Source organism: Nelumbo lutea, chromosome 2 (assembly GCF_056320005.1).
Source record: "Nelumbo lutea isolate HS-2025 chromosome 2, American lotus-T2T, whole genome shotgun sequence".
Taxonomy (NCBI): Eukaryota; Viridiplantae; Streptophyta; class Magnoliopsida; order Proteales; family Nelumbonaceae; genus Nelumbo; species Nelumbo lutea.
Genome location: NC_142685.1, coordinates 15,828,357 through 15,854,118, shown reverse-complemented (window position 1 = coordinate 15,854,118; position 25,762 = coordinate 15,828,357). Strand labels below are relative to the sequence as shown.

The 25,762-nt window shown below is 37.6% G+C and overlaps 1 protein-coding gene across 4 annotated transcripts; it reads left to right on the top strand.

Annotated features, from left to right (window-relative positions):
- Positions 1–564: 564 nt before the first annotated feature.
- LOC148868811 (serine/threonine-protein phosphatase PP1) lies at positions 565–25,762 on the top strand. Of its 4 annotated transcripts, none has more exons than XR_016107032.1 (5): positions 565–1,022; positions 12,449–13,008; positions 13,506–13,728; positions 18,374–18,455; positions 25,324–25,762. XR_016107032.1 is itself a non-coding variant. In XM_088968809.1 (4 exons), exons 1-3 carry the CDS (start codon positions 824–826, stop codon positions 13,692–13,694), a joined length of 948 nt encoding a protein of 315 aa, XP_088824935.1. In that variant the 5' UTR covers positions 565–823; the 3' UTR covers positions 13,695–13,728; positions 25,324–25,762. The 4 variants fall into 4 exon arrangements, 2 of the variants coding, with proteins under 2 accessions (XP_088824935.1, XP_088824934.1); XR_016107031.1 differs by having other exon boundaries at positions 25,286–25,762; XM_088968809.1 differs by lacking the exon at positions 18,374–18,455.

Genomic DNA, 25,762 nt, shown 5'->3' with positions numbered 1-25,762 from the left:
AAACATGATGGGTTGGTTTATCAACTTAGTTAGTTTTTATATATATTTTAAACTAAAATATTTATTTATATTTAAGTTTATTTATTTTTAGTTTTTATGCAAAATCAAAATATATATTTAAATCGATTAGTTTTTTATGCAAAACTGATTTTTTGTCAATATATATTTGAATTTATACAAAACTGAATTAAATATTGTAACATTGTATTATTTTTGTATTGATACCTTTTAATTTTTATCATAAATAATTAATTTTTTTCCAAAGTTTAAACAAAACACAAATAAAATATATTAATATTTAACATATAGGATAGGAACAAATTAATAATTACTTAAACATGTAAGATTGATTCGATCTGATAAGTGGTTTTAAAAAACGAACCAACTCGGTTGAATCGGAACGGTTTGATCGATTTAATACTTAATGTGAACACCCCTAATGATACATTTCATCTGCCACATAAGAGTTGTAGTGCTTCTATCCTGTTTTTTCTATCATGCCTAATACATTGACCTTTTACAATTCAAATCTTATATATTTTGACCGAAAATTATTACGAACTCATAGTTTACCATAAAAAGAGCGAAAATTGTTTCTTTTCGAAAATGCTTTTTATTATGAAATTACAAAAAACCAAAATAGAATTGAAAGGTGTTGAAACAGAGCGGACTCCTCCTTTTTGTTTTTGTTTTTTTTTTTTGTTATTATTTTCTTGATTTTCGGGGCTCCTGGTTTTCGCTTTGTAGGGTTTCTGTGTCCTCTGCTTTTTGAAATATCGGGTTGGATAGAGGAAGACTAGGAGGAGGAGGAGGAGATCTATCTATGGCCTTACAAGGGCAGGGAATCGACCCTGCAGTTCTTGACGATATCATAAATCGGCTTTTGGAGGTGCGATCGGCCAGGCCGGGTAAGCAGGTTCAGCTATCGGAAGCCGAGATCCGGCAGCTTTGCTCTGCTTCCCGAGAAATCTTCCTCCAACAACCCAATCTCTTAGAGCTTGAAGCGCCGATCAAGATCTGCGGTGCATTTTCTCGATTGCTTTCCATTGTTGCTTACTACTTTTTTTTTCTACTTTCTTTTTATGCGAGATGTTTATACTTTTATAATGATTGTTCTCTTTGATGGTTGATTTTTTCATTGGTGCCGAAAATAGGTTTAAAGATAACAATTTCAGAAATTTGCTTAAAAATTGGTTTTGCAAATGGTAATGCATTTTATCCTGCATGCCTTGACTGAATAATTATTGCTTGCATTTCTCTTTCTTTCTTTCGTTTTTTTTTTTTTTTTAATTTTCTTTTGAAGTTTGTTTGCTTTTTTCCTTCCTTTTATTAATCAACTTATCTTCATTCGTTCTTCTTCTGGGAAAGATTAACTATCAAATCAAGCATGAGAAATCTGACACGGATATCATATAGTTCATTGATATCTCTTAGATGAGTGGAAAAAACTAGAAAGGATAGGATCAGGAATGAAGGTATCCGTAGAAACCTAGGAGTAGCTAAATAAGTGATAAAATGAGAGAGTAGGCCAAGATTGTTTAGTTGCGTGCAAAGACCATCAACAGCTTCAATTAGAAGAAGTGATTTGTTACAAGTGGAAGGGGCTATAATAGCTAGAGTAGAACAAAAAGGACATGGGTTGAAGTAGTAAGAAATGGTTTAAGCACTAATAATTTAACATGATTCATGTAGCAAGGTGCCAACCAGCTGATTGGTAATGTCTCCTGCTGGTCGTAGGGGAGATTTGGGATTGGATCCCGCCTGCACCTGGGTTGGGGGATGGGCTACCCCGTTGTGTAGCCCTTCAGAACATATAAAAAAAAAACAGGATTCATGTAGCGACTCCATATAGTTGGGACAAGGCATTGATGATGATGATGTAAACTCTCTTAGATAAAAAAGTTAGACGTGAATTCTCATATTTTAGTTAGCTAATGAATTCTGCAATAGTTTTTACATCAAGAGTTTACATTTTAATATTAAATTACCATTGTCTCTTTTTATGTAGATTAAGAAACCTAGTTCCATTTCCAAAACATGGAGACACTTTGTAATCTCTTTATCCCTGTATTGACCTAGTACCATTTGACTTGCTGAAGTTACACCCCATGGCTAAAGTCTGAGACAAGGAATCTCCTTGCAAGGGTTCACATCGTATTGTTCTCTTAAACCATTGAATAAGGTCAGTTTTTGGTCTTATCAGAAAAAAAAGTCCTTTTACATACTGTGTTGGTCCAGTACCATATAACCTGTCATTTCCATCAAACTTGTTGAACCAAATGGTCGCTATTTCATATTGATATGTTCCATGCTTAGAAAGTTGGTATATTCTGGCAGGCTTTGTGTGACATGTATTGGTTTTCCAAATTGGTACGGTGATATATTTTGTGTTTGTCTTGGTACTATCCTTTCAATATTTAGCAATGTTTGTCTTGGCACTAATGTGCAGGGAAGATCTGACGTTCTCAAATCAAATTACTAATTGTATATTATTTCTCAAAATTAAGTTTTAAAAATGTTTTCTTTCTTAATTATTTTGCATGTAAAAGTCTGCATATATAATGCTTTCCTGGGAACATAAATCATAATCATAATCTTTATTTGTAGTTGTACCCTTTTTCAAGGGGTCTTTCCAAAGAAAGGTGTTGAAATGGTGTTTTGGGATGCAATGATGAGATGAGAACTTATTTTGATGCTTGATTGACTATTAAGAAATTCTCCCCATTTTGCTGATGTATTGGATTCTTTTGTTTTTTGTTTTGTTTTTTTTTTTGGTACATGCTCATCTTTTGATTGGAATTCATTCCTTTTGTTTTTCTATTTGGTAAGATGGTTGTTATGCTTGTTTATAGTAACTTGCTGTACATGGATCATAATGCAATGATCTGAAAATCATACTTTATCTTAGATTGTAGAGAAAGTTTAATTGAATCAAATCATGAATTATATTGTAAATTATAAGATTATTTCTGTTTTTCATAAGATTTTCTCATGTGGAGTTGGAGGGTGATACTCGGATTGTTATCATTTAGATGAGAAGAGGTGATTGGAGGCTAGGATAGCATTTTATTTATATTAGAGGGGCTAGACCTTTGTGATTCAAAGTGCACATATCTGCCCAGATAGGTCCAAAGAACATTTAACTCATAAGTGGATGCTTTAGTGAGGCAGGGGAATTGGGGGTCTGAGCTGTACAAGGTTTTCCCCCTTCGTGGACATAATTTTGTTCTTATTCGTTTGACCTTTTAGGTTATGAGCTTTGTACTTGTTTGCCTTACCTTGTTAAGGCTTTTTATGATTTGGTCGTATATGTATGAGATTGCATTGTCATGCTCCTCTCGTTTGTAGTATTTCTTTTATTGTTTTAAGTAAAATCATTATTTTTAATTGTTAAAAATCATTCTTTTTAATTAGAGAGGCTAGATCTTGGTGTAGTAGGAAAGTTTGCTGAAGTTTTTGTTTCATGTGCTGTTAGTTAGTTGGATCTGACAATTTTGGACATTGGACACCTCACATTTACTTTTTTGTTATTATTGTGTATTATTATTATACCATTTCTGGGTTGTTTGTGTTCTTTTCTTAGTATCATAATGGATTATCATGTTATATTTTATTAATCATGAGAAAAGAGAGAACAGTATGTAGGGCTACCTTGGCTGCTCCCTGGAAGGCCATCCATGATTTTCTCCCTACATTCCTAAATCATATCAGGTACGCCTTGTCTTCTGGTAGTGAAATCAGATTTTAGGAGGATGTGTGGATTGGGGATACTCCTTTGGGTGAGAAAAATTCCTTCTCTTTGTGATTTGTCCAAGTTCAAGGGTAAGCCTATTTCAGATTTCCTAAGTCAACCATCTCACCTTCCAGGGTTGAATTGGAACTTTGGATTTAACAAGAACCTTAGAGAGTCTGAACTTCTTGCAGTGTCTGAGCTGTTAGGATTGCTGAATTAAGTATTTTTGGGGGAAGGTGGGCCAGATTCTTGTTTTGGGAAGATGTTTGGGTTGGTGAAAACTCCCTTAGAGATGGATTTCCTTCTATTTATTCCTTGTTTGAAAACAAAAGAAAAGTGATCTCTTCAGTGCTTGTTGATAACTCCTAGGATTTGGGCTTGAGAAGAGGTCTAAGGGATTTTGAAATAGGGATGGTTGATGATTTGGTCACTCAGTTAGGGGAAGTTTTTCTTGATCAGTCTTGTAGAGATAGCAGAATTTGGAAACTTTCCGCTTTTGTTTTCTTTTTGTTTAATTGCTCTTCTTTCTATAACATTTTGCTTCTAACCTTTAACCTTGTAGGGAACTTTCCTTCAAAGGAGGTCTGGGGTAGCCCTGTACTCCCGAAAATTCAGGCCTTTTGCTGGGAAGTGGCACTCCAAAAAATCAACACCTTGGATTTATTGCAGAAAAAGAGGCCAAATATGTGCCTCTCCCCCCATGTTTGTTGTCTCTGTTTGGGTTTTGGTGAGACAAATTCACATTTACTAATCTCATGTCCCTTTGTGTTCTTTATTTGGTTTTGGTTCTCTTCTCTCTTTGGCTGTAGTTGGATTCCCTCTTCGAGCGTGGTGAACCTCTTTGATCCAGCATTTTGTAGGCAACCAACGGTTCATGGAAGGATTATGTGGAGAGCCACTAGAGCTGCTATATTGTGGTCAGTGTGAGAGGAAAGAAACAATAGGATCTTCAAAGGTAGTTGTAGATCCAAGGAAGAGGTTGTGGAAGGAGTAACTACTAAGGTTATCCATTGGTTGAAATTCTATGATCTTTTTAAGGATTTCTCAACTGAAGACATTTATAGAAGTTGGGTTATTGTGGCATCTACTATTACTTCCAAAGCTATGATACAGGAAGTTTGGTCCCCACTGACACAACAAAGGGTGAAATTGAACTTTGATGGAAGTTCTATAGGTAATCCGGGCCCATCTGGTATAGGAGGTGTTTTCAAAGATAATGAAGGCAAAATAATGGCTCTGTTTTTAGGTCTAGTAGGAGATGGAGATTCCTTAAGAGCAGGAATCTTGGCACTGCATTGTTGATAAAAAAAATAAATCTTGGCACTACATCAAGGTGTAAAACTGGCCAAACAATTGGGGCTACAACAGATTGAGATAGAGGGAGACTCCAAGTTGGTAATTGGGTGGATGCAATCAGGGCAGCTGGGAATTTGGCAATATAGACAGCTGATAAGGGAAGCATAACAAGGGAGGTGGGTGTTTGGTTCAAGTGGGGTAAGGAGATCAACAAATGGTTTTGCTGACGCCCTAGCAAAACAAGGGATTGTAAGGGGGAGACTTTATTGGGCAGTGTTGTAATGTTTGATGTTTATTGGATCAACCTTTTCTAAGAAGGGTTGACTTCTGTATTTCAGTTTAATTTATCTCTAATGAAAGTTATCGTTTCTGATAAATAAAGGTGGGTCAGATTCTAGGATTTGGGGTCCTAATTATGATGGGTTGTTTTCTTGTAAATTCCTTTTTCATTCATGGGTTGCCACAAAATCTTCTCTTCCTTTCCCAGTCAAAGAAATTTGGTGCCCTCCTACTCCCCTAAAATCAATGCTTTTTTATTGGGAAGTATTTCATGATTGTATTAATACCTTTGATGTACTTCAAAGGAAAAGACCAAATTGGTGCTTGTCCCCTAACTGGTGTGTCCTATGTAAGTTGAGTGGTGAGATTGCTTTCCACCTTCTAATATCTTGCCCTTTTGTCAGATTCATTTGGAATTGGTTTACTTCCCTTTTTGGGTGCAGTTGGTCCTCTCTTGACAAGGTGGAAGCTTTATTCAGCCTTAATGGTATCAGTGGCATGAAAAGGAGGGGTAAGATTAAATGGAGGTGTACTAGAGCAGCAATACTTTGGATTGTTTGGGAGGAAAGAAATGATAGAATATTTGAAGGAAAAGAAAAATGCAAGGAAGCTTTAGTTGAAACAATAACATTGAGGGTGGCGCATTGGGTTAAAAGCTTGAAGCTGTTATCAACTTTTAAGATTGAAGACTTTTTCAGGGTTTGGGGACTTATTGCTGCTTCATCATCTACAAGACAAAAGTTTTTTGAGGCTTGGTCTCCTCCAATAGATGGTTGGAAGAAGCTGAACTTTGATGGGAGTTGTGTGGGTAACCCAGGCCCTTCAGGCATTGGGGGGGGGTCATTAGAGATGGAAATGGACTCATTATTGCTCTGTACTCCGGTCCTGTGGAGAGGGTGATGTGGCAAGGGCAAAGTTTCTAGCTGCAGCATATGGGGTTGAGAAGGCTAAAGAGTTGGGTATTAACAGACTGATCATCAAGGGAGACTAAAAAACGGTGATAAAATGGTTGCAGTAAGGGGAAGGGGTGACATGGTAGTTGAAGAATGATTTCTGAAGATTTAAATGGATGTCAAGGAACATGTCAATCCAGGTGGGATGGGTTAGGACTAGGAGATTTGCGGCAGATAGCTTAGTAAAGAAAGGGGTTCAAAGAACACATGTTTTGGGTGCATTTGTAATTCTGTCCAGGGTCAGCTTACTAAACTGATTTCTTTCACAACTTCTTGTTGTATCCTAAAGTTTTCTAATTAATGAAAATTTTCAAAGTTATTGATTAAAAAAGTGCAAGAGCTAGCTCCACACTGCTTTTCTCCCCTCAATTAGAACCCCCCAAGAACCCAAAGAATACTCTCCCTTAATCCAGAAAGTGGGCTTTCAATACATGTTGTTCCTAACAGTTTGTTCGTTAGTTATTAGTGAAGTTTCTTTGTTTTTTAGGATATTCCTGTTATGTTTGTTCATTGATTTGGAGAGCTGACAATATTTGTCAAGACCCAAAGGCATTTTATTGCTTATTTTCTTACTTCTTTTGGGTATTTAATTTGTTGGTTCTTTTCTCCCCCTCCCAGCCTCCCCTTTAAAGCTAGATGACAGAAAAAAATCTTTAACACTTGATGTTGGATTTTAGGGCTTTTAATGTGTGGCATTAGACTAAACCCTGATGGGAGGAAGATCCAGTAGAATTACAGTTGGTGAAAACCTCTTTTTCTTGGAACAGAAGGATTGGGAGTTTCATGTGTTAATGACCCTTTTTGTGCAATGGCTCTACTTGGAAAAGTTGTATCTATCATGCTCAATGAACTTGGGGAAATTAAACAACCAAATCCCTTTTTCTGAAACAAAACCACTGGAGTTTCATCTCCAAAGAATGTGTGAAGAACAAGATCTGATGCCTAAATATGAATACCAATAGACACATATATGGGATTCTATATATGTATGAATAGTAAATGCTATAAAGGGTATGAAATTATGAATAAGATGATTTGTTAAGATGTACTGCTTTACATAGTTTATAATAGTAAATGCTATAATGGGATTCTATTTTGAAAAGGTAAGGCATATATTAAAGAAAAGAAAAAGGAAAAAGTACGAAGGTATTGGTTCATCCAATAGCAACACAAATCTAGGAGAGCCAAAAAGCTGGGCTAAAACCATACCAGGCCCAATAGAGCAAGAACAAAACTACTGGGTGCACACTTTCCCATCACAACACCCACTACAAAGATCCGACAGCTTAATACCCTAAACAAAGGTCTAGGCTGACTACCACTCCTTCGAGGGCCACAAACACAAAATACAAATCCGAGCTAACTCCAAACAGACCTCAAAATGAAATATTCATCACGGAATTCATACAACTTGCAGTGAGAATTGCATTTTTAGAACTGTGACTGAAGTACACTTGCTCCAGGAGTCTCACCTGACCCCACCTCCAAGAAAGATGCTCTTAGCAACTGGGTGTAAGTTGCAGTTGGGCTTTCCTCATGTACACCACCTGCTTCCCCTACAATCTAGTCTCTGCATTCATTAGGGAAACATCAACCAATTGGTGGAAATTTCTATTGAAAGAACCACCCTCCTTAAACTTCTTGACTGCGAGCAACACTTCCCTTAGATGAGATTGCCTACAAGAAATATTAAGTCCAAATTGCTTGTCACCTCTCTGAATAGCTTAGCACTTTCAGGTTGTGAACAATATGTTATTGGGTCCTACTTTTCTTTGGGTCGATATCACTTTTGAGCTGCTTTCAAATTGATTTGATGAGAACAACACGATTTACTTGGGCCATGGTCTCAAGAGAGACACTTGGCCCACACTATCCTGTACCCACAGCTTGACCTTGAATCAAAATCGGGTCTTGACCCTGACCCTCTCTGGACTTGCATTCCCATATGCCAACTCTGCCTGTGTCTCAAATTGATTAGTAGACATTTCAAAATTTAAAAATGAATTTGAAATGCAAGAGGTGCCACATATACACCGTTCACAGCCATTGTTACTAGCACCAATGAAAGGTTACCAGCCAATGTTTCTGACGAATTGTGGAGACCTGTCACTAAGCCATCTCCCCAAGCCTCTGTTCTGACCACTTGCTCAATAGCTCCATCCTTGGAAGCCCTTTTGATGGCCCTCTTATGGTTGTGCCTGTGTTGTCTCACTTGAAATGTCACTGCCGCTACTTGTCAACCACCACCCAAACCCTTTGTGGCCTCCTATCTCGTCCAACCCACTCTGACATCGGTGGATGCAAGAGAGGTTTGAACAGCGGCTATCGTTGCACCATCCTCTTACCAGGTCATGAGGGAGAAGTAGAATTAGTCTTTGAACCAAACTCCCACCCCTAAGACCCCTTCACCGCTATACGGATCAGCAAAACCTTCCCTTTCAGCACCACAAAATTGGGGATCTGTCTTGGGGATTGAGTTCAAATCAACAACCGAAGTTAATCCAAGTTCCTCGATAAAACACTTGACTAATCTATAGTCATAAAGGCTCCTAATCCTAACTCCTTGAAAGTGGCAATGTACCAAAATAGGGATTCCAAAAAGGTAGATCCACCATTGTCTATAGCCCTCTGATCCCATCCATGGAGCAATGGTCTTTGTCCATTGATAATTCTCTGACCCTGTTTGAGAGCATTCAAGGCTTCTGGTTCAAAGGCAAAGATGAAAAGAAAACATCTCTCTTCGAGAGTTCTAATTGTTAGCGTCACTCAGCACCACCAGACCTGCTTCATCCAAGATTCTGACAATGCTAAGTTGGTTTTGAGCCCTCAAAATGACTCAGTAAACACTTTTAGAGAAAACACACTCTCTCCAGAACACCCTCCTCATACTTCAAGTTTATTATTAGGCCTGATAACTTTTATAGTAGATATGCCCTCCTCCAAGGTACCCCACATTGCCATCATTTAAGCCGATCTCCTGTTTGGTTTTGAAAATGGAACCTATATTCGATCTCTAGTCTTCGTTGAACTGTTCACAATTTCATCCTTTCCGGCCAAGCTTTGTTCTCCAAGTTCTAACTGTCGATGTCATTCTCTGAGCTATAAAGGAGCATTATTATTTGTGCATGTAATGTTAATAGTAAAAGAAATAGTCTAAAGAAAAGTTTAGGTGGGCTGGCTACAAAGTGTGGAGATTAAAATATGGAGTTACAACAATGGAAGGAAGAAATTCAAATGGCTGACAATAGACATGGATGTATGGTTACATTTGGGTTAAATGAAGTGCTAACTCCTTGGTTGATACTTTAGCCAAACAAGGGGTGGCGAGATATCAATTGTTTTGGGCTCAATTGTAAGAAGTAAGATAAAGCAAACTTTTCTTGGGGAGAGATAAGGGGGTTTATCTCTTACTAACAGATTGCTTGCATTGTAATCACTGTTTATTATTCTCTTAATGAAAATTGTGTTTTTTGATAAAAAAGGTTTAGATGGGTGTAGCAAGGCTAAATATGGGGATGCTAGGCATGCTTTGTTTGCAACTCATTCTTTGTTTGATCTTAATAAAAGCCAACAGCTATGAATAAAAAACTGTTAATTCTATAAAGTATACTCTAGAAGTGTCAATGCAGGATCTGATGTCATATCACTTACATTTGACACTGGTATTTTAGCATGTAAAGGTATATCAGTCAACATTAACCTGTTCAAGTTTTGGTGGAAGAAGCAAAGCTTTGACAATCAGAAGAATATTTTCTTCCCAGTGACCATGACATGTAGTATTTCTTATAGATCGACTTGCTGAAGTTTTTCTAAATCCTGTCATTCCTGATAGTAGGATAAGAGTTGTCGTAACTTTGGGAACATCAGTACCTCATTCTTCAAGTTTCTGCTCCATACCCCCTTCCTCCCTTTGTTTTCCTAATTTCCCTGCCTCTACCCCTATCCTTCCTTTGATTACCCTGCTCAAGTAATTTGCCTTGGACCTGCTACTCCTAAGCTTTAGGCTTTTCGTTGGAAGGTGACACACCTGAAAGTAAATGCCTATGAAGTTCTTCAAAGTTCAAAACAAAGGCCATTTTGGTGCCATTTCATCCAATATGTTTGCTCTCTACGAGGCATGTTGTGAAACCACCACCTTCTATTTTTCTAATCTTCTTTCTTTTGTAATTGATACCTGGGGGTTTTCTCTTCTTTGTTTTCAGGTGGGTGACATGAGCCCACAGCAGGATGCTGGTAGATGGTAGTCCTTTTCATTCTACTTTCTTCTCCCTTCCCAAGGAAAGAGGGGATATTTTATGGAGGTGCATGAGGGCTGGTATCCTTTGGTCTGTTTGGGAAAAGTGGAACTCAAGAATTTTCTACAAGACAACTATCTCTGAAAGCATTTGATTGAGCTAATCTTAGTGAGGGTAGTTCATTGGGTAAGAACTTTGGAGGAATTCTTGATGGTCAGCACTGATATCATTAGGAACTGGTAGCATGCAGCTTTGTCCTCCACAAGAACCCCAGTAGTTTAGGTATGGGCCCCTCCACCAGTCAACTTCACCAAATTATAACTTTGGTGGATGCAGTTTTGCAATTAAAGTAATTATATAGCAAGGAAGAACTTTTTTTTACTGCAGGGTCTATGTCTGCACCAGTCTTTGGTCTATGACAATCTTTGTGTAGAAGAAGACATTCAAGTAATTATAAGCTGGACAAGGGGAGATAGCCTAGGTCCATGGAACTGTGACACAACATTAGGTAGGCTAGATCTCTGGCAATCTCTTTGAATATCTCATTCAGATGGGTGCTGAGATCAGCTTATTCATCGGCAAATACACTGGTAAGGGAAGTAGCAACTGAGCAGACTTTGTTCTCAGGACCTAACCTTCTAGGTTAAAGGACCATTTTACAAAATCATATTGGGTTGTATTGTGTTGTGTTAAGTATCAAAAAAATGCATCTAGGTTGGTGAACATTTTTTAGATATAAAAAAAATCATATTGGGTTGTGAGCGGGTTATGGGAAAAGTGGAATAGAGGGGTTGGTTTTCACAATTTCTTCTTTTTACTTCTTGGATTGTTGACATGTCCTTCCTCATTGTATTTCAGTTTTGTATCATTGTTAGTAAATGTTTTCTTTTGAACTGGAGAGGGGGAGGATGATTATGTTGGAGCACACGTATCTTTTCTTTGGTATACTTGTCTGACATTGCATCATTAGAGAAACTGGGCATGCCTTTTTTTTAGATGAGCAAAACAATGCATTAACTAAACAAATAGACTACACATAAGGTTCCAACCAGTCTGGTGGATAATTCCACCAATAACAGACATCCTCAAAATGTTTAGATTTTTGGGCTAACATATGAACAGCTAAAGTACACTTCCTATGAATATATAGAAATTTAACAGATAAAACATCTCAAAACAGAATAAGTGGATCAGAAGGACTGGAAGTGGGTTTGCTGACTCCTTAGCTAAACAAGGAGTTACAAGAAAACATTTGCTCTTGAGGAAAGGGTTTGACATTTCTGTGTTCATCATGTACTGAGCACCGTCTTTACTGTTTAATGAAATAAAACTTATTTTTTGCTGGTAAAAAACATTTTGAAACATTTAAAATTTGTTATCGAAACTGATCAAATCTAAATAAAAAAGGAAAAAAAGATTTCTTTATCTAACCCAAGAAATTGAGATTAAGGCTCAGTTGAGATGACTTTAGTTTACTCGATGCCGTTTTAGAGGATTGTTATTAAAATATTAGTTTACTATGTTTCTTGAATATGTCTCCTAGATTCATATTGAAGAAAGTAACAGGCTCATGTGGGATAGGTTCAATTACCTACTCATTATTCTGTATAACCACCTTGTTAACAAAAAATAAAGAAATAGTATACCCACCTCGGACTTCACTAGTATGGCATCACCTTTGGTAAAGTAGCCCATAGAGGTAAGAAGTATTATCACTTAAGATGCACTCTGGTTATATGATAAAATGGCTAAATTTGGTGTTAATAACTATAAGAATTCCAACAATTCAAATCATATGTGACACTAAGAATATAATTCAAGGTTTCTCAGAATTTGATTTCTTTGTTTGTTATATCTTTGAAATCTCCACCTGTACTGGATAAGTAAATGGTGATAATGCCATGGAAATTGAGCTTTCTAACCTTTTCTTCTGATTGCTTCTGGATTTTTAGGTGATATTCATGGCCAATACGGTGATCTTTTAAGGCTTTTTGAGTATGGTAGTTTACCTCCTGAAGCCAATTATTTATTTTTGGGGGATTACGTGGATCGTGGCAAGCAGAGTTTGGAAACAATATGCCTTTTACTGGCCTACAAGATTAAATACCCAGAGAACTTCTTTCTTTTAAGAGGCAACCATGAGTGTGCATCTATTAATCGGATATATGGATTTTATGATGAATGTAAACGCCGGTTTAATGTGAGGCTTTGGAAACACTTCACAGAATGTTTTAACTGCCTCCCTGTGGCAGCTCTTATAGATGACAAAATATTATGCATGCATGGTGGACTTTCCCCAGATCTGACAAACTTGGATCAAATTAAAAGCTTGACCCGTCCAACTGATGTTCCTGACACTGGTCTTCTCTGTGACTTGCTCTGGTCAGATCCTGGTAGAGATGTTAAGGGATGGGGAATGAATGATAGAGGAGTTTCATACACTTTTGGCCCTGATAAAGTGGCAGAATTCTTGATGAAACATGATTTGGACCTTGTCTGCCGTGCACATCAGGTTATTTGCTCTTGATCCCTCTTGATTTTTGTGTATGGATATACAATCTTTGGGTTTTGTTCATTTTTGTTAATAAATTTCACCTTTTAATAATGATGATGATTATGATAGTAATAGTTATTAATAAATCCATTACTCATAAAAAGACCCTATTTCTGCCATGTGGAGGAACCTTGTGTCTGATACAAAGTGTCTGCTGGATGGGGGATTTTTTTTTTTTGAATAGACCAAGGTTCATTTATCAAATTCACAATAATTCTATGTCTCACTTTGATTTTTGCATTTTCCCTGAGTTACAAGAGCTGTTAAAACATGTCAAGGTGTTTTAAGCTGAAATTTCCATGTACATAGAGGGTGGCAAGAAGAACATATAAAGACCTTTTGGGTGTCCAACAATCTCTCCACATCTTAGACTTTTATACCTTCTCTGCTTGTTTTATGTGATTCATGCTTTTTATTTATTTCTTTTATTTCTCTTGCCCTTTTTGTCTTTCCAGGTTGTGGAGGATGGTTATGAATTCTTTGCTGACAGGCAACTTGTTACAATATTCTCAGCTCCTAATTACTGTGGTGAATTTGATAATGCTGGTGCAATGATGAGCGTTGATGAGAGTTTAATGTGCTCTTTCCAAATTCTTAAGCCAGCAGAAAAGAAAACCAAATTCATGATGTCAACAAAAATATGAAGTTGCAGTTTTTATACTTCATAGTATCGGAAAGGTTAGCTCAAACAATGTCACTAATTTTTGTTGATTTTTAATATTGTTATTCTTGCTGGTTATTTCTTTTCTTAAATGGAAAAATAATCTTGATTCTGATTCCTACCTAAACTTGATAATCTGCACTTCATCGTTTATGGCTTCTAACTGGAATATGGCCTACATGAAAGCTTAAAGATTTCTGAAAGAAAAAAAAGTTAATGGCTTAAAGAACCCAAGTACCTTAATTAAAAGAGTTCTGGCATAAATTAGAGACTAAAGATCAAAGCAAGTGGTCATTCATCAAAAAGATCAAAGCAAGTGGGGCCTTTTTTATCATTATCAAGTCAAGAGGGACTCTTAGATGATGTTTCTCAATTTGTTTTGGGTGCTCAGGAAACCAAATGAAATTAAAGCAAAAAATGGAATCTTTGCTGCTGCATCATCTAGCAAAGCCTGTGCTTCCTCTTATGCCTGCAGGCTTCAGTTCATTATGAGATTTTTTGGTGCTGATTGCATTGGTTTCTGACCCTCAGTTTTTTCCCTTTTTTTGTCTATTGTCCTTTAACTTCTGTATCGGTGTTCTGCATCAGCATGAAAACATTCCTATCATCATTGCCCTTGTTTTCTCCATTTTGCATGCATTAGAATGTGATCTTGTTCATTTGCATAATTGCATTCCTAGCTTCAAGGCATGAATTTAATCTCCTATGGTCCTTCATCCATCATTCAACCTTCCTTTTGATGTGCTCTTGTAATTTAGCCCAATGTTTTAAAAGGCATTGGAGGTGTACGCCTGGAGGTACCTGATGGACAGTTCAGATATGCTTTTAACATTGCACCAGTCGCATAATGCCTAAAAGGAGAGTTGGACACCTGTTTACAACATGTGAAAATGCTGGTGCAATGGGTGCTTGTGCGAGCTAAAGGCTGAGCTGTTAGTCCCTTCATTAAGCCTCTATGCTTTTCACTCTTGAAAATAAAACCTAAGCCAACAGTCAGATATAGATACAGACGGACAGAGCACACAAATTTTAAAGAAATAGCTAAAAGAAGGGGAAAAAACCACATATGAAACAAGATGAAACTAGGAAGAGATGAAGAGTGTGATTGATACTTGCAGAAGACAGAGCTCAGCTGGTCCTGGTGAAGAATAAGAATGGCAAACAAAGAGAATTTCTTGGTGTTGAGCCAGTGGTTGGAAACTGCAAAATTCACCCATGAAAAAAGGTTGGACTGGACATGATGCTTTTGTTCTTTGCTGTAGTTGTTTTTGTTAGATTTTTTTTTTCTTTTTCCTTCTTTTTTATTCTCTCTCTCTCTGTGTTTTTTCTTCGGTCTTCTTTCTCACTAGGGCCAGGGAGAAAAGCAAAATCAGTCTCCTCACTAGGGTTCTGCAGCCAAGATGATCTCTTATCAGTTACCGACCTTCATAGTTGTCGAGGCGACGACTCCTAAGCGACAAGGCGCCCTTGGAGGCTCACCTTGCCCAGTCGCCTAGCAGTTTTGTATACTGTCTTATAAAATACTTTTATATTGTTACTTTTTTAAGATTACAATTATAAAATAGACATTATTAAACAAAAATATTCATTTTTTGTGTTTATAAACTAATTTCTTTTTATTTTTTTCTTATTTGTTAGGGTTTAATCAACACAAACATTGCTAACTTCTGTATTGAACCCTCAAAGACTTCAGAATTTGAAGTCTAATCAAGACATTTCTTTTAATCAACACAAACATTTATTTTATGTTGAAGTCTAATCAACACGAAAATAGGGGTTCAGTCCCCATATTTTTTGAAATTTCTTTTCTTTCTTCTTTTTCTTCTCATAAATATGTTGATTTTCTAGACATAAACATGAAGTTTATAATTTTCTTATGAAAATTATGGATAGTTATTAAGGAAAAATGGTTATGGAACCTAGGGAACTACCCAGGATATGTATTTTTCACTTAAAAAAATCTGTCGCCTAGGCAACAAGGCACCCCTGTTGCCTAGCCTTGCCTTGGCGCCTTGAAAACTATGCCGACCTTTCCTCTGGCTCCAAGGCCTATTATCGAGTCAGGATATGCTATGATCACTTCTATATGGTCATTTGAATACTGTAGAGACAACTGATGTGGTCTCCATCACTTTATTGTACTTGTATACAGTCAATTGTTAGTGTCAGTCTACAATTAGTTATTTGAGTCAGTCTACAATTAGTTATTAATCTTTTATTAGTATTTTATTTTTGCCATGTAAGTAATCTTATCTTTATTTAAGAATTAATATAATTAGAAAGAGGGGGGCAGAAGATAAAGCATCCTCTCCTTTTCTAAAAACTCCTTCGAGTTATTCTTCTCCTCTTCTCTTTCTCCTCTCATGCAGTCATTTTCTACTCTCATCTTCTCAGTTTCTTGTTGATTATACGCTAAAGCTTGGGCTGTGAGTAGTCTCATACGACTACATGGTATCAGAGCCAACCTAGGAAATCTTATGGTAGTCTAATATGGCCGGCTGCATAAGAATTTCCTAGAATTGAAAAGTTTCCAGCAAAACAAGATCATCGGCTGAATCTTGGAGATTGTTGGCAGTATGCGGCTAAGCATTAGAGGATGACCAGCAATCAGGAAGAGTCAAGCAGAAGGAAGAACCTTCAAGATTGGGGTTCAGACTTGATTTTGAAGGTTGCGGCCAGTTTTACTGAAGTAAGTTAAGTTTTGATATTGATCTATTAAAAGGAACACCTTTTCTGGTTATTTTAAGAGGTGCGGCTGAGAAATTTCCTGAAGAAAACACCCTTTTCTGGTTATTTCAAGAGGTTTGGCTGAGAGATTTTTTCTCCTGAACTGTTCTTTGTGATTGATGCATTAAAAGAATAGTTTTTCTGGTTACTTTAGGAGGTGCGGCTGAGAGATTCCACCTTTTCTTCTTCTTCTTCTTCTTCTCCTTTTTTTTTTTCTTTTTTCTCTAGCTATTGATTGAGTTCTTGGCTTGTTTCTTGACCTTTGACTGGTTCTAGGTTTAAGACTCTAGTTTCTTGATTGTTGCCAAGGGTTGCAGTTAGTTCAGTTTCAGCCTTGCGCTCTAAGTTATTTTTTGGTTCTTTGGAAGGTTATCAGATTTTTTTTTTCCTGGGTGGATTGCCAACCTAGAAGGGTAAAGTAGGTTCGGCTGTTAACAAATTCTGGGTGAGGTTACCTAGTCTTAGTGATAAAAAAGTATTTTTCTTGACCTTAGGTTCGGCTGTTAGCAAATTCTGGGTGTAATTACCTAGTCTCAGTAATACAAGAGGCATTCTTTAACCTTTTCTTGACAAAGAATGGAGTTTAAGAGAAGGGGAAAGCTTTTTAGGGGCTGGTGGTGTTGCTAGCATACCTGAGAATAGTTTTCAGATTACCACTGTAAAATTTGATGGATCAAACTACTTAGAGTGGGCCCTATCAGCCATGATGGCTATTGGGGGGTAAAGGAAAGCTAAGTTATTTGCTAGGTGATGTAAAGGAACCAGCCAAGGAGGACCAAATGTATACCAAATGGTTTAAGGAGAACTATTTGGTTATGACATGGCTGTGCTGCTGTGTAACTCCATGCAGTCACATATCAGCCAAAATTATTTATGGGCAAAAACAACCAAGGAAATTTGGGATGTCATGAAAGAAACCTACTCCCAACCCCTTAATGTTGCTAGGGCTTATGAGCTAAAATGTAAGGTAAATAACCTTAAACAAGGAAAGAAGCTAGTCTCTTTTTATTTTTCAACCTTGAAATCCATGTGGCATGAAATTGATCACTTAGAAACAATTGAGTGGGAAAGTTAGAAGGATGTACAGACTTACAAAAAGCAGGTTGAAACTAATAGGGTATTTGAGTTTCTAGCTGGTCTGAATTATGAGTATGACATTTTGAGACAACTTCTAACAAGAGATAGTGTGACCTTTTCACAAGTTTACTCTCTAGTGCACAGTGAAGAGAATAGAAGGAAAGTTATGTTACAGCATCCGCCACTTGAATCAGCCTTGGCAACAACTAAACCCAAGTTTGGGGGGGGGGGGGTAAGGAGAGAGAGATGAAGAAGGAAGACAAGAGGGACCTAATATGTGAACATTGCAAGAAACCTGTTGGAAGCTACATCATCATCTAGTTTTAGCAAAACTCAGAAACAAAAGGGAGAATGCTAATATGGTTGTTACTACTACTAATTGTGCATCTTCATCAGGCACAAGAGCAACATCATTAGACACTCTAGCTGCTGTTTGAGCTGCCTTGACTCAGTTGGAAAAAGAGGTTGGTAATTCAACATCATCATCTCAGCTAGTTACAACATCATCTCCTCCCACCTCAGCATTTGCTCATTCAAGTACATGGGCCTCAGCTTATTATGCTTCAGTTCCAGGTAGCACTGAACATTGTTGGGCAATAGACTCAGGTGCATCTGATCATATGACTGGCTTGCCCTCACTATTTACTACCTATCACTTATCCTTTGGTAGAGACAAGGTGTCTATTCTTGATGGTTCACTTGTTTCCATTTCTGGCAAGGGAGACATCAAGTTGTCTCATTTCCCTGTCTTCTGTTCTGCATGTTCCTAAACTTAGCACTAATTTACTTTCAGTTAGCAGCATTACTAAAAACCAGATTTGCTCAATAACCTTTTTTCCTGATCGATGTGTTTTTCAGGATTTGGAGACAAGGAAGGTGATTGGGACTGGCCGTGAGACAAATGGGATCTATCTGCTTGGAGGAAGTTCACAATGGGAAGGTAGTGAAGTCAGGGGGTTTTTTGTTTCTCAATCTGTTGGTCAAGTTACGATTTGGCATAGCCGCTTCGATCATTTATCCTTTAGGTCTTTGAAAAGCTTGTTTCCTAGTTTATTTGAATCTATCCAGATGTTCAGGTTGAAGTGTGAAAGTAGTGAACTTGCAAAGCATTGTAGAACAACCTATTCATTGAGTAATAAGAGAAGTTGTATTCCTTTTGATGTTGCGCATAACGATGTTGGGGACCTTATCACATCACTGCTATGGGGGAGGGGTACAGATACTTCTTGTTGTTTGTTGATGACTACACCCGATTTTCTTGGGTCTACTTGATGCGTTATTGAAATGAGGTTCCTACCTTGACCTAAATCTTTCATCAGATGATTTTAACCAAATTTGGGGTAAAAATAAAAAATTTCAGATCCGATAATGTGAAAGAGTACTTTAAAACATCACTAGCATCTTATTTTCTTGACCATGGGATTATCCATCAGAGTACTTGCCCTCATACCCCTCAGCAGAATGGGTGGCTGAGAGAGAATAGGCATGTATTGGAAGTAACTAGAAGTATCATATTTAACTCCAATGTGCCTATACATTTTTGGGGAGATGCTATTCTCACAGTTGTGTATCTCATCAATCGAATCTCCTCACGGGTTCTCGACACGAAACCTCCATTCACCCTTTTATTTCTCGCCCTTAAACAAAAAGGCCCTAAGAGGGCTCTAATAAAGAGTTATTCTCTGTCCCTCTTAAAACCTTTGGTTGTACCTGCTTTGTGCAAATTCTTGGCCCTTACCGTTCCAAATTTGATCATAAAGCCTCGAAATGTATTTTCCTTGGTTATGCACAAACTCAAAAGGGATACTGTTGTTATGAATCTACTTCGGGAAAGAGATTTGTATCCATGGATGTTACTTTCTTTGTGGATGTACCTTATTACTCTAGGGTTTCTTCTCAGGGGGAGAGTAGTGAGGTTGGGGTTAACACATCAGAAGTCCCTTTACCTGTTCCATTGTGTGAAGAGGGGTGTAATGGGGGAGGGGGCTGCAAAAAATGCTGGGATTTGAGAGTTTGTCAAAGATGGTGGAGGCAGGTTGATTTTGGTCATCAACAGTCCAGGCCAGCTCCAATCCCTTTTGAGGATCCATATCTAGGAACCACATCTCTTTCATCTCCCATTACAGATGAGCCTTTTGCTGTTGAGCCTTCTCCATCTTTTGAGCTCTCACCTCCATTGAATAATCTTGACCTTCCCATTACAGTTCGTAAAGGCAAATGTTGTTGCATCTCATCCACAACCCATTGTATCTCACAGTTCTTGTCTTATGATCATCTGTCTCCCACTTACAAGTCCTTTCTTGCATCCATTATTGATATTCTCATTCTCATTCTCAAAACAGTGCAAGAAGTCCTGTCAATTCCTGAGTGAAAGGATGCAATGAAGGTAGAAATGGATGCCATTCTGAGAAATAATACCTGGGAGCTAGTTGATCAACCTAAAGGGAAGAAACCAGTTGGATGTAGATGGATGTTTACTGTAAAACATAATGTTGATGGTTTTATTGAAAGGTATAAGGCTCAGTTAGTTGCAAAGGGTTTTACTCAGACTTATGGTATAGACTACTTGGAGACTTTCGCACCAGTGGCAAAAATGACCACTATCAGAGTGTTATTATCTCTTGCAGCCAGTTACTCTTGGCCCTTGTTCCAAATGGATGTCAAAAATGCCTTCCTCAATGGAGACCTGTAAGAAGTGTACATGCGGTTGCCTCTTGATTTTTATAGTATAGAGACAGGTAAGAAGGTTTGACGACTGAATAAAGCTTTGTATGGAATAAAACAGTCCCCTAGAGTTTGGTTTGATAGATTCAGACAAGCCCTTAGAAAGTTTGGCTATGTGTAGGCTCAGTCAGATCACACTTTGTTTATTAAGAAGGTGGATTCTTCCTTAACTTTATTTGTTGTATATATGGATGACATTGTAGTGACAGGGAGTGATAATAGTGAAATTGAGTCTCTTATGCAATTTCTCCATCAAGAGTTTGAGGTAAAAGACCTGGGAGAGCTACGATATTTCTTGGGTATTGAGGTAGCTTGGTCCAAGCTGGAATCTTTGTTTCTCAAAGGAAGTATGTCCTTGATTTGTTGGAGGAAACAGGAAAGTTGGGTGTTAAGCTAGCTGACACACATATCGAACAGAATCACAGTATCAGTGCAGAAGGTGGAGAGCCTTTTGAAGATAAAGCTATGTTCCAACGATTAGTTGGAAAACTCCTCTATCTGTCTCACACGACCAGACATCAACTATGCAGTCATTGTTGTTAGTCAGTATATGCACTCTCCTAGAACTACACATCTACTTGATGTTGAGAGGATATTGGCATATTTAAAGAGGTGTCCAGGCAGAGGTGTACTATTTAAGGATAATAATCACATGAAGATAGAAGTTTATACAAGTGTAGATTGGGCCGATTTTGTTGATGATAGAAGGTCTACCTCTAGATATTGTGCTTTTGTAGGAGGTAACCTTCTTTCTTGGAGGAGCAAGAAACAAAATGTTGTTTCTCGTTCCAGTGCTGAAGTTGAATATCGGTCCATGGCAAATGGTGTGGCTGAAATACTATGGTTGAAATCATTGTTTGATGAATTGGGTATGCCTATGAGAACCCTCTAATGTTGTACTGTGATAATCAGACTGCTATTAATATAGCTCATAATCCAGTACAATATAATAGAACTAAGCATATTGAAGTAGATGGACATTTTATTAGGGAAAGGGTTGCATCTCAAGAAGTATGCTTTCCATATATCAGCTCCAACATGCTGCTTGCCGATCTTCTCACCAAGGTAGTTTCAAAGAGGAAGTTAGAAGCAGATCTATGTAAGCTGGGAATGACAAACATCTATTCCCAACTTGAGGGGGAGGACAACTGATGTGGTCCCCACCACTTTATTGTACTCTTATATAGTCAATTGTTAGTGTCAGTCTACAATTAGTTATTTGAGTCAGTTTACAATTAGTTGTTAGTCTTTTATTTTTGCCAGCAGTCATCTTTATTTAAGAATTAATATAAATAGAAAGAGGGGGGCAGCAGATAAAACATCCTCTCCTTTTCTAAAAACCCCTCCTTCAAATTCTTCTTCTCCTCTTCTCTCTTTCTCCTCTCATTTTCTCCTCTCATCTTCTCAGTTTCTGTTGATTACACACTAAAGCTTGGGCTGTTAGTAGTCTCATACGACTACAAATACATCCCATAGAATTGAAATACAAATCAACAAGTTTGTGCAAATGTCGAAGTGTTGGAGTTTGAATTCTATCTGACTTTGGAGATTCAGTCCTGAAACGATGATTCCAATAACAAGGAATTAAGAGAAGAGGGAAAGAGAGAAGGTATTTCAGTTTGGGGAATCAATTTTTGTTGTGCAAGAGAAGGGAGGATTTGTGTTTGGACTTTGCATTGTAAGGTAAATGAAGAAGACAATGTGAATGGGAAAGAGTGAGAGGATTCTTACTGGTTAATGGCTGAGCCTCCATTTCACACAAGCAGCAGCAGAAGCATTCTACGTGTTGTAGACAGATGTCCAATTTTGCTTTTGTTAGGTGCTATGTGACTAGCACAATGTTACTAGCCAGATTTGGACTTCCTACTTGAGGTGTATGTCTCAAATGCCTTTTGTATGAGACGTACTAGAGGCATACACCTCATATGCCTCATGCTACTTTGTCAGGATCCCCTTTCAGCTAGCATCGTGCATCCCCATTCTTCTTAGTACAAGACATCTTTCATAAAAAATAAACAAGAAAACAAGAACTCTTCTCTCCTCCTCTTGAGCAGGTTTACACTTTGCTCTGAACCATACCTCTTACATCCAAGTAGTGGGATGCCTAGTGTAATGCCTCTACGCTGTGAAACATTGTTTTATCTCTGCTAGTCTGGTAGTCCCTTAGTGATGTCATTAAGCAGTAAAAGTAGGAAGTATGATATTTGACATTTATTACATGTGGTCCAACTAGGGCCACCTATGGTTTGGGTTACACACTAAATCTACCTTGATCTGAACCTATCTGGTGGATAGGTTTGGAGCAGACTTAACAGGATCTAGGATCAGTTGACTCAGTTCTCGTTAAGTGAACCTGATCTAACCTTCTTCAAGGTTGAATTTGGGTTGAGGCAAGGCTGTACTGAACGTGACTTATTGAAATCCTTAAGTCATGGTTTTGTTTTCCTTTCCATCTACTTGTTAGTGTTGTGTTGTTGTTGGTTTTTTTCTTACAAGACATGGAGATTGATGTAGCAGGTTTTACAAGAGATGGGCGGACTGAACTATTTGGGTTTTTGGGAGTGCTTAAAAATAAGTGCTTATTCAAATAAACACTTATTTTGGGCCGGGATACACCAATAAGCACTTATTTGCATTTGGGAAATAAGCCTGAAATTAGTGCTTATTCTGAGAAGCACTTATTTGATAAGTTCAAATTTTGGGCTTATTTCAAGTGCTTATTTCCTTTCTGGCCTGTCTTGGCTTGCCACATCATTTTAAAAATACCTATACTACCTCTGTCTAAAATAAGAATGAAAATCCTCCATGAGAGAACCTGAAATTTCTAAGAATTAGGGTTTTAGTTGGATCTTTGAATTGAAACCTGATAGAATAAGTTATAATATAGTATAAATGAGGGAGACTGAATTTGAGAGGGATATGATTTAATCTTGCACAGAAAGATGAAGTTCCCCAAAGAGAAAACAACTAGGAAAAATTAAAATCAAGGGAATTAAAAGAAAATAGGAAAACTTAGATTGTTTTAAGGATTCTAATGAGTGAATTAAAGCCTTGTTGAAAGTCAGATGAGATGTTAACTGGAATATCTTGAGAAGCTGTAACAGAGAATTATTAGAATACAATAGAAATATAGAAAAAAGACAAAAGATGGAGAAAAGAGAGAATGACGGTTCATGTTGAGAAGGAAGACACAAGACTTGCACAATTCAGACATTAGTAGCTTATTTATGGGTAGCTTTTTTCTCCCCAGCAAGTTAAAAGATCAAATATCTTATGGAGGTGAGGTGTACTACGGCTGTGGTGCTATAGTCCATTTGGTGAGAGAGGTTCAGGAATCTTCCTCGACAAAAGCCTTTGAATGGAGACTTTCATTGAAAATATCTCAATATGGTTACTCACTGGGTGAAATCATTGGATGTCTCTAGGTATTTCTCCATTAATGATGTTTTTAGATCGGTGGCAGGTGGTTGCCAACTCATGCTCATTGAGAGACTCTGTTTCTATGATATGGATCCCACCTATGAATATTCAAATTAAACTGAATTTTGATGGTTGCAGCCTAAGCAATCCTGGAAATTCAGGTCTAGGGGTTATTTTCGGGGATGCCAATGGATACATGATTAGCCTCTTCTTGGGGTCTATTGGTGTGAGGGATTCCATAAAAGAAGAATTGATGGCATTAATCCAAGGCTTAAAGATTGCTAATAACAAGCTTGGATCAATAACAAGCAAAATGGTCCTTGGGAGATTAGAATTAATATGTGGAAGGTGCTGAGCCTATGCGAGAAAATGGTTGCTAATATCCATTGGGTGGAGAGATTGGCAAATGGTCTAGAAATGACAGATATTTACAATGGCATGAAAATTTCACTAGAAGAGCCTATGCCACAAACATTCATGAATACACAACATGAAACTTATAACAGGTGATATAATGATGTTGAGGGATTTGTAAAGCTTTCACTAGTATAGCTAGGGGCTGACGAAAAAGGATATAGCTTGAAGTAGCGGCAAATGATTTGCAGGCCTATAATTTAACAATGGATATGGCACTGAACAGAATGGAATGGTTGAGCAGGATTCATGTAGCTGATGCCATATAGTTGGGATAAGGCTTAGATGATGATGATGATGATGACAGATTGGAACCATTTGCATTTGGTTTCATGTGCCTTCAGGTTGGGTTTGAACTTGAGGTCAGTGATTTAAAACCCAGACCATAGGTTGAACTGCTTTTCTCTTCATGTCAATGGATCAATGGTTCAACCATTTGGGTCATTGTGTGAACTTGTGCCATCGTTAATTCATTATTATAAGAATTTCTAAAAATACAAAAACTGGTAACCTGTGGATTGGTCAGTAGTCCAGGACAACAGGTTGTCGACTGAATCAACATATATTTTTTTTGTTAAATAACAGGTTAGAGGTTGACCCACTCCAGGATAGTAACGAGGTTGCTGGGTCACCAAACTGTTCAACTGGGCTGGGCTGGGCCAGGCTTCTGGGCATAATTCTGTGCACAAGGAGTTCAGAGGGATAGACTAACGGTTTTTTTGACAGGGATACATTTTGACAGAAATTGTAGTCCTTTATATAAGATGGGTGTACATGGTCTATAGTTGCTTCCGCTTGTTTGATATTAATACAATAAAAAAAGTTGTGTAACCTGTGCTGAGCTCAACTCATTGACATCCCTAGATCCAACTCCAAGCAATTTCAACCGACATATTGGTGATATTTTTTGCGAAGTGACATTTAGACTTGATATTATTTTGTAGCTTGAGGTTTGTATATAATATAATTGTATAAACTAGGTACTTTTTCCATTTTTGGTTCTACATAAAATAAAACTCTTTTCTCATTAGTCTTATTGTGAATATTGAATGTTTATTTTTGCTTTTTGTTTTATTGTATTTTTGGTAAAACATTTGGGGAGGTCCATTTTACATATATGAATGTGTTAGCTCTTACTATTTTGGTGTTTAATCCTTGACGACAGTTACTTTTGTTTTCTTTAACTTTCATCTTTTTTTTGGCTAATTGCAGCACTTTCTTTCCTTAAAGTTGACCTTTGTCCCTTGTAGCCTTGGCAAAGAGAAGATATAAACCTACAAAGCTTCTTCAAACTCATGGAGATGTGAATCTGGTGCCGATAGTGTTATCCATCTTTGATTATTTGTTACTTCGGAGGTTTTTATGGGGGAGGAGATTCGGGAATCATGGGTCCGGAGGCAACACTTGCGGGGAGTGATCGACGCCCGAAGATTGCTTTTTGTTTTTACGGAAACTATGGTGCTCTCTGTACATGTATTTGGTCTCGTAACTTAACTGACCGATTTGGTTATAGGTTAGGTTATGGACACGAGAAAGCGTCCACTCTTAGAAACGATGCTTTTCCTTTTTGCATTTTGTTCTTCTTTCCAATTTTTTCCGTTAGTTTTTTCACCCAACTCTTGTGGTTGAACTCGGAAACGACAGGGTTTCTTCAAATGAAATCCAGTCTTCTATATGGTGGTTGAAAAA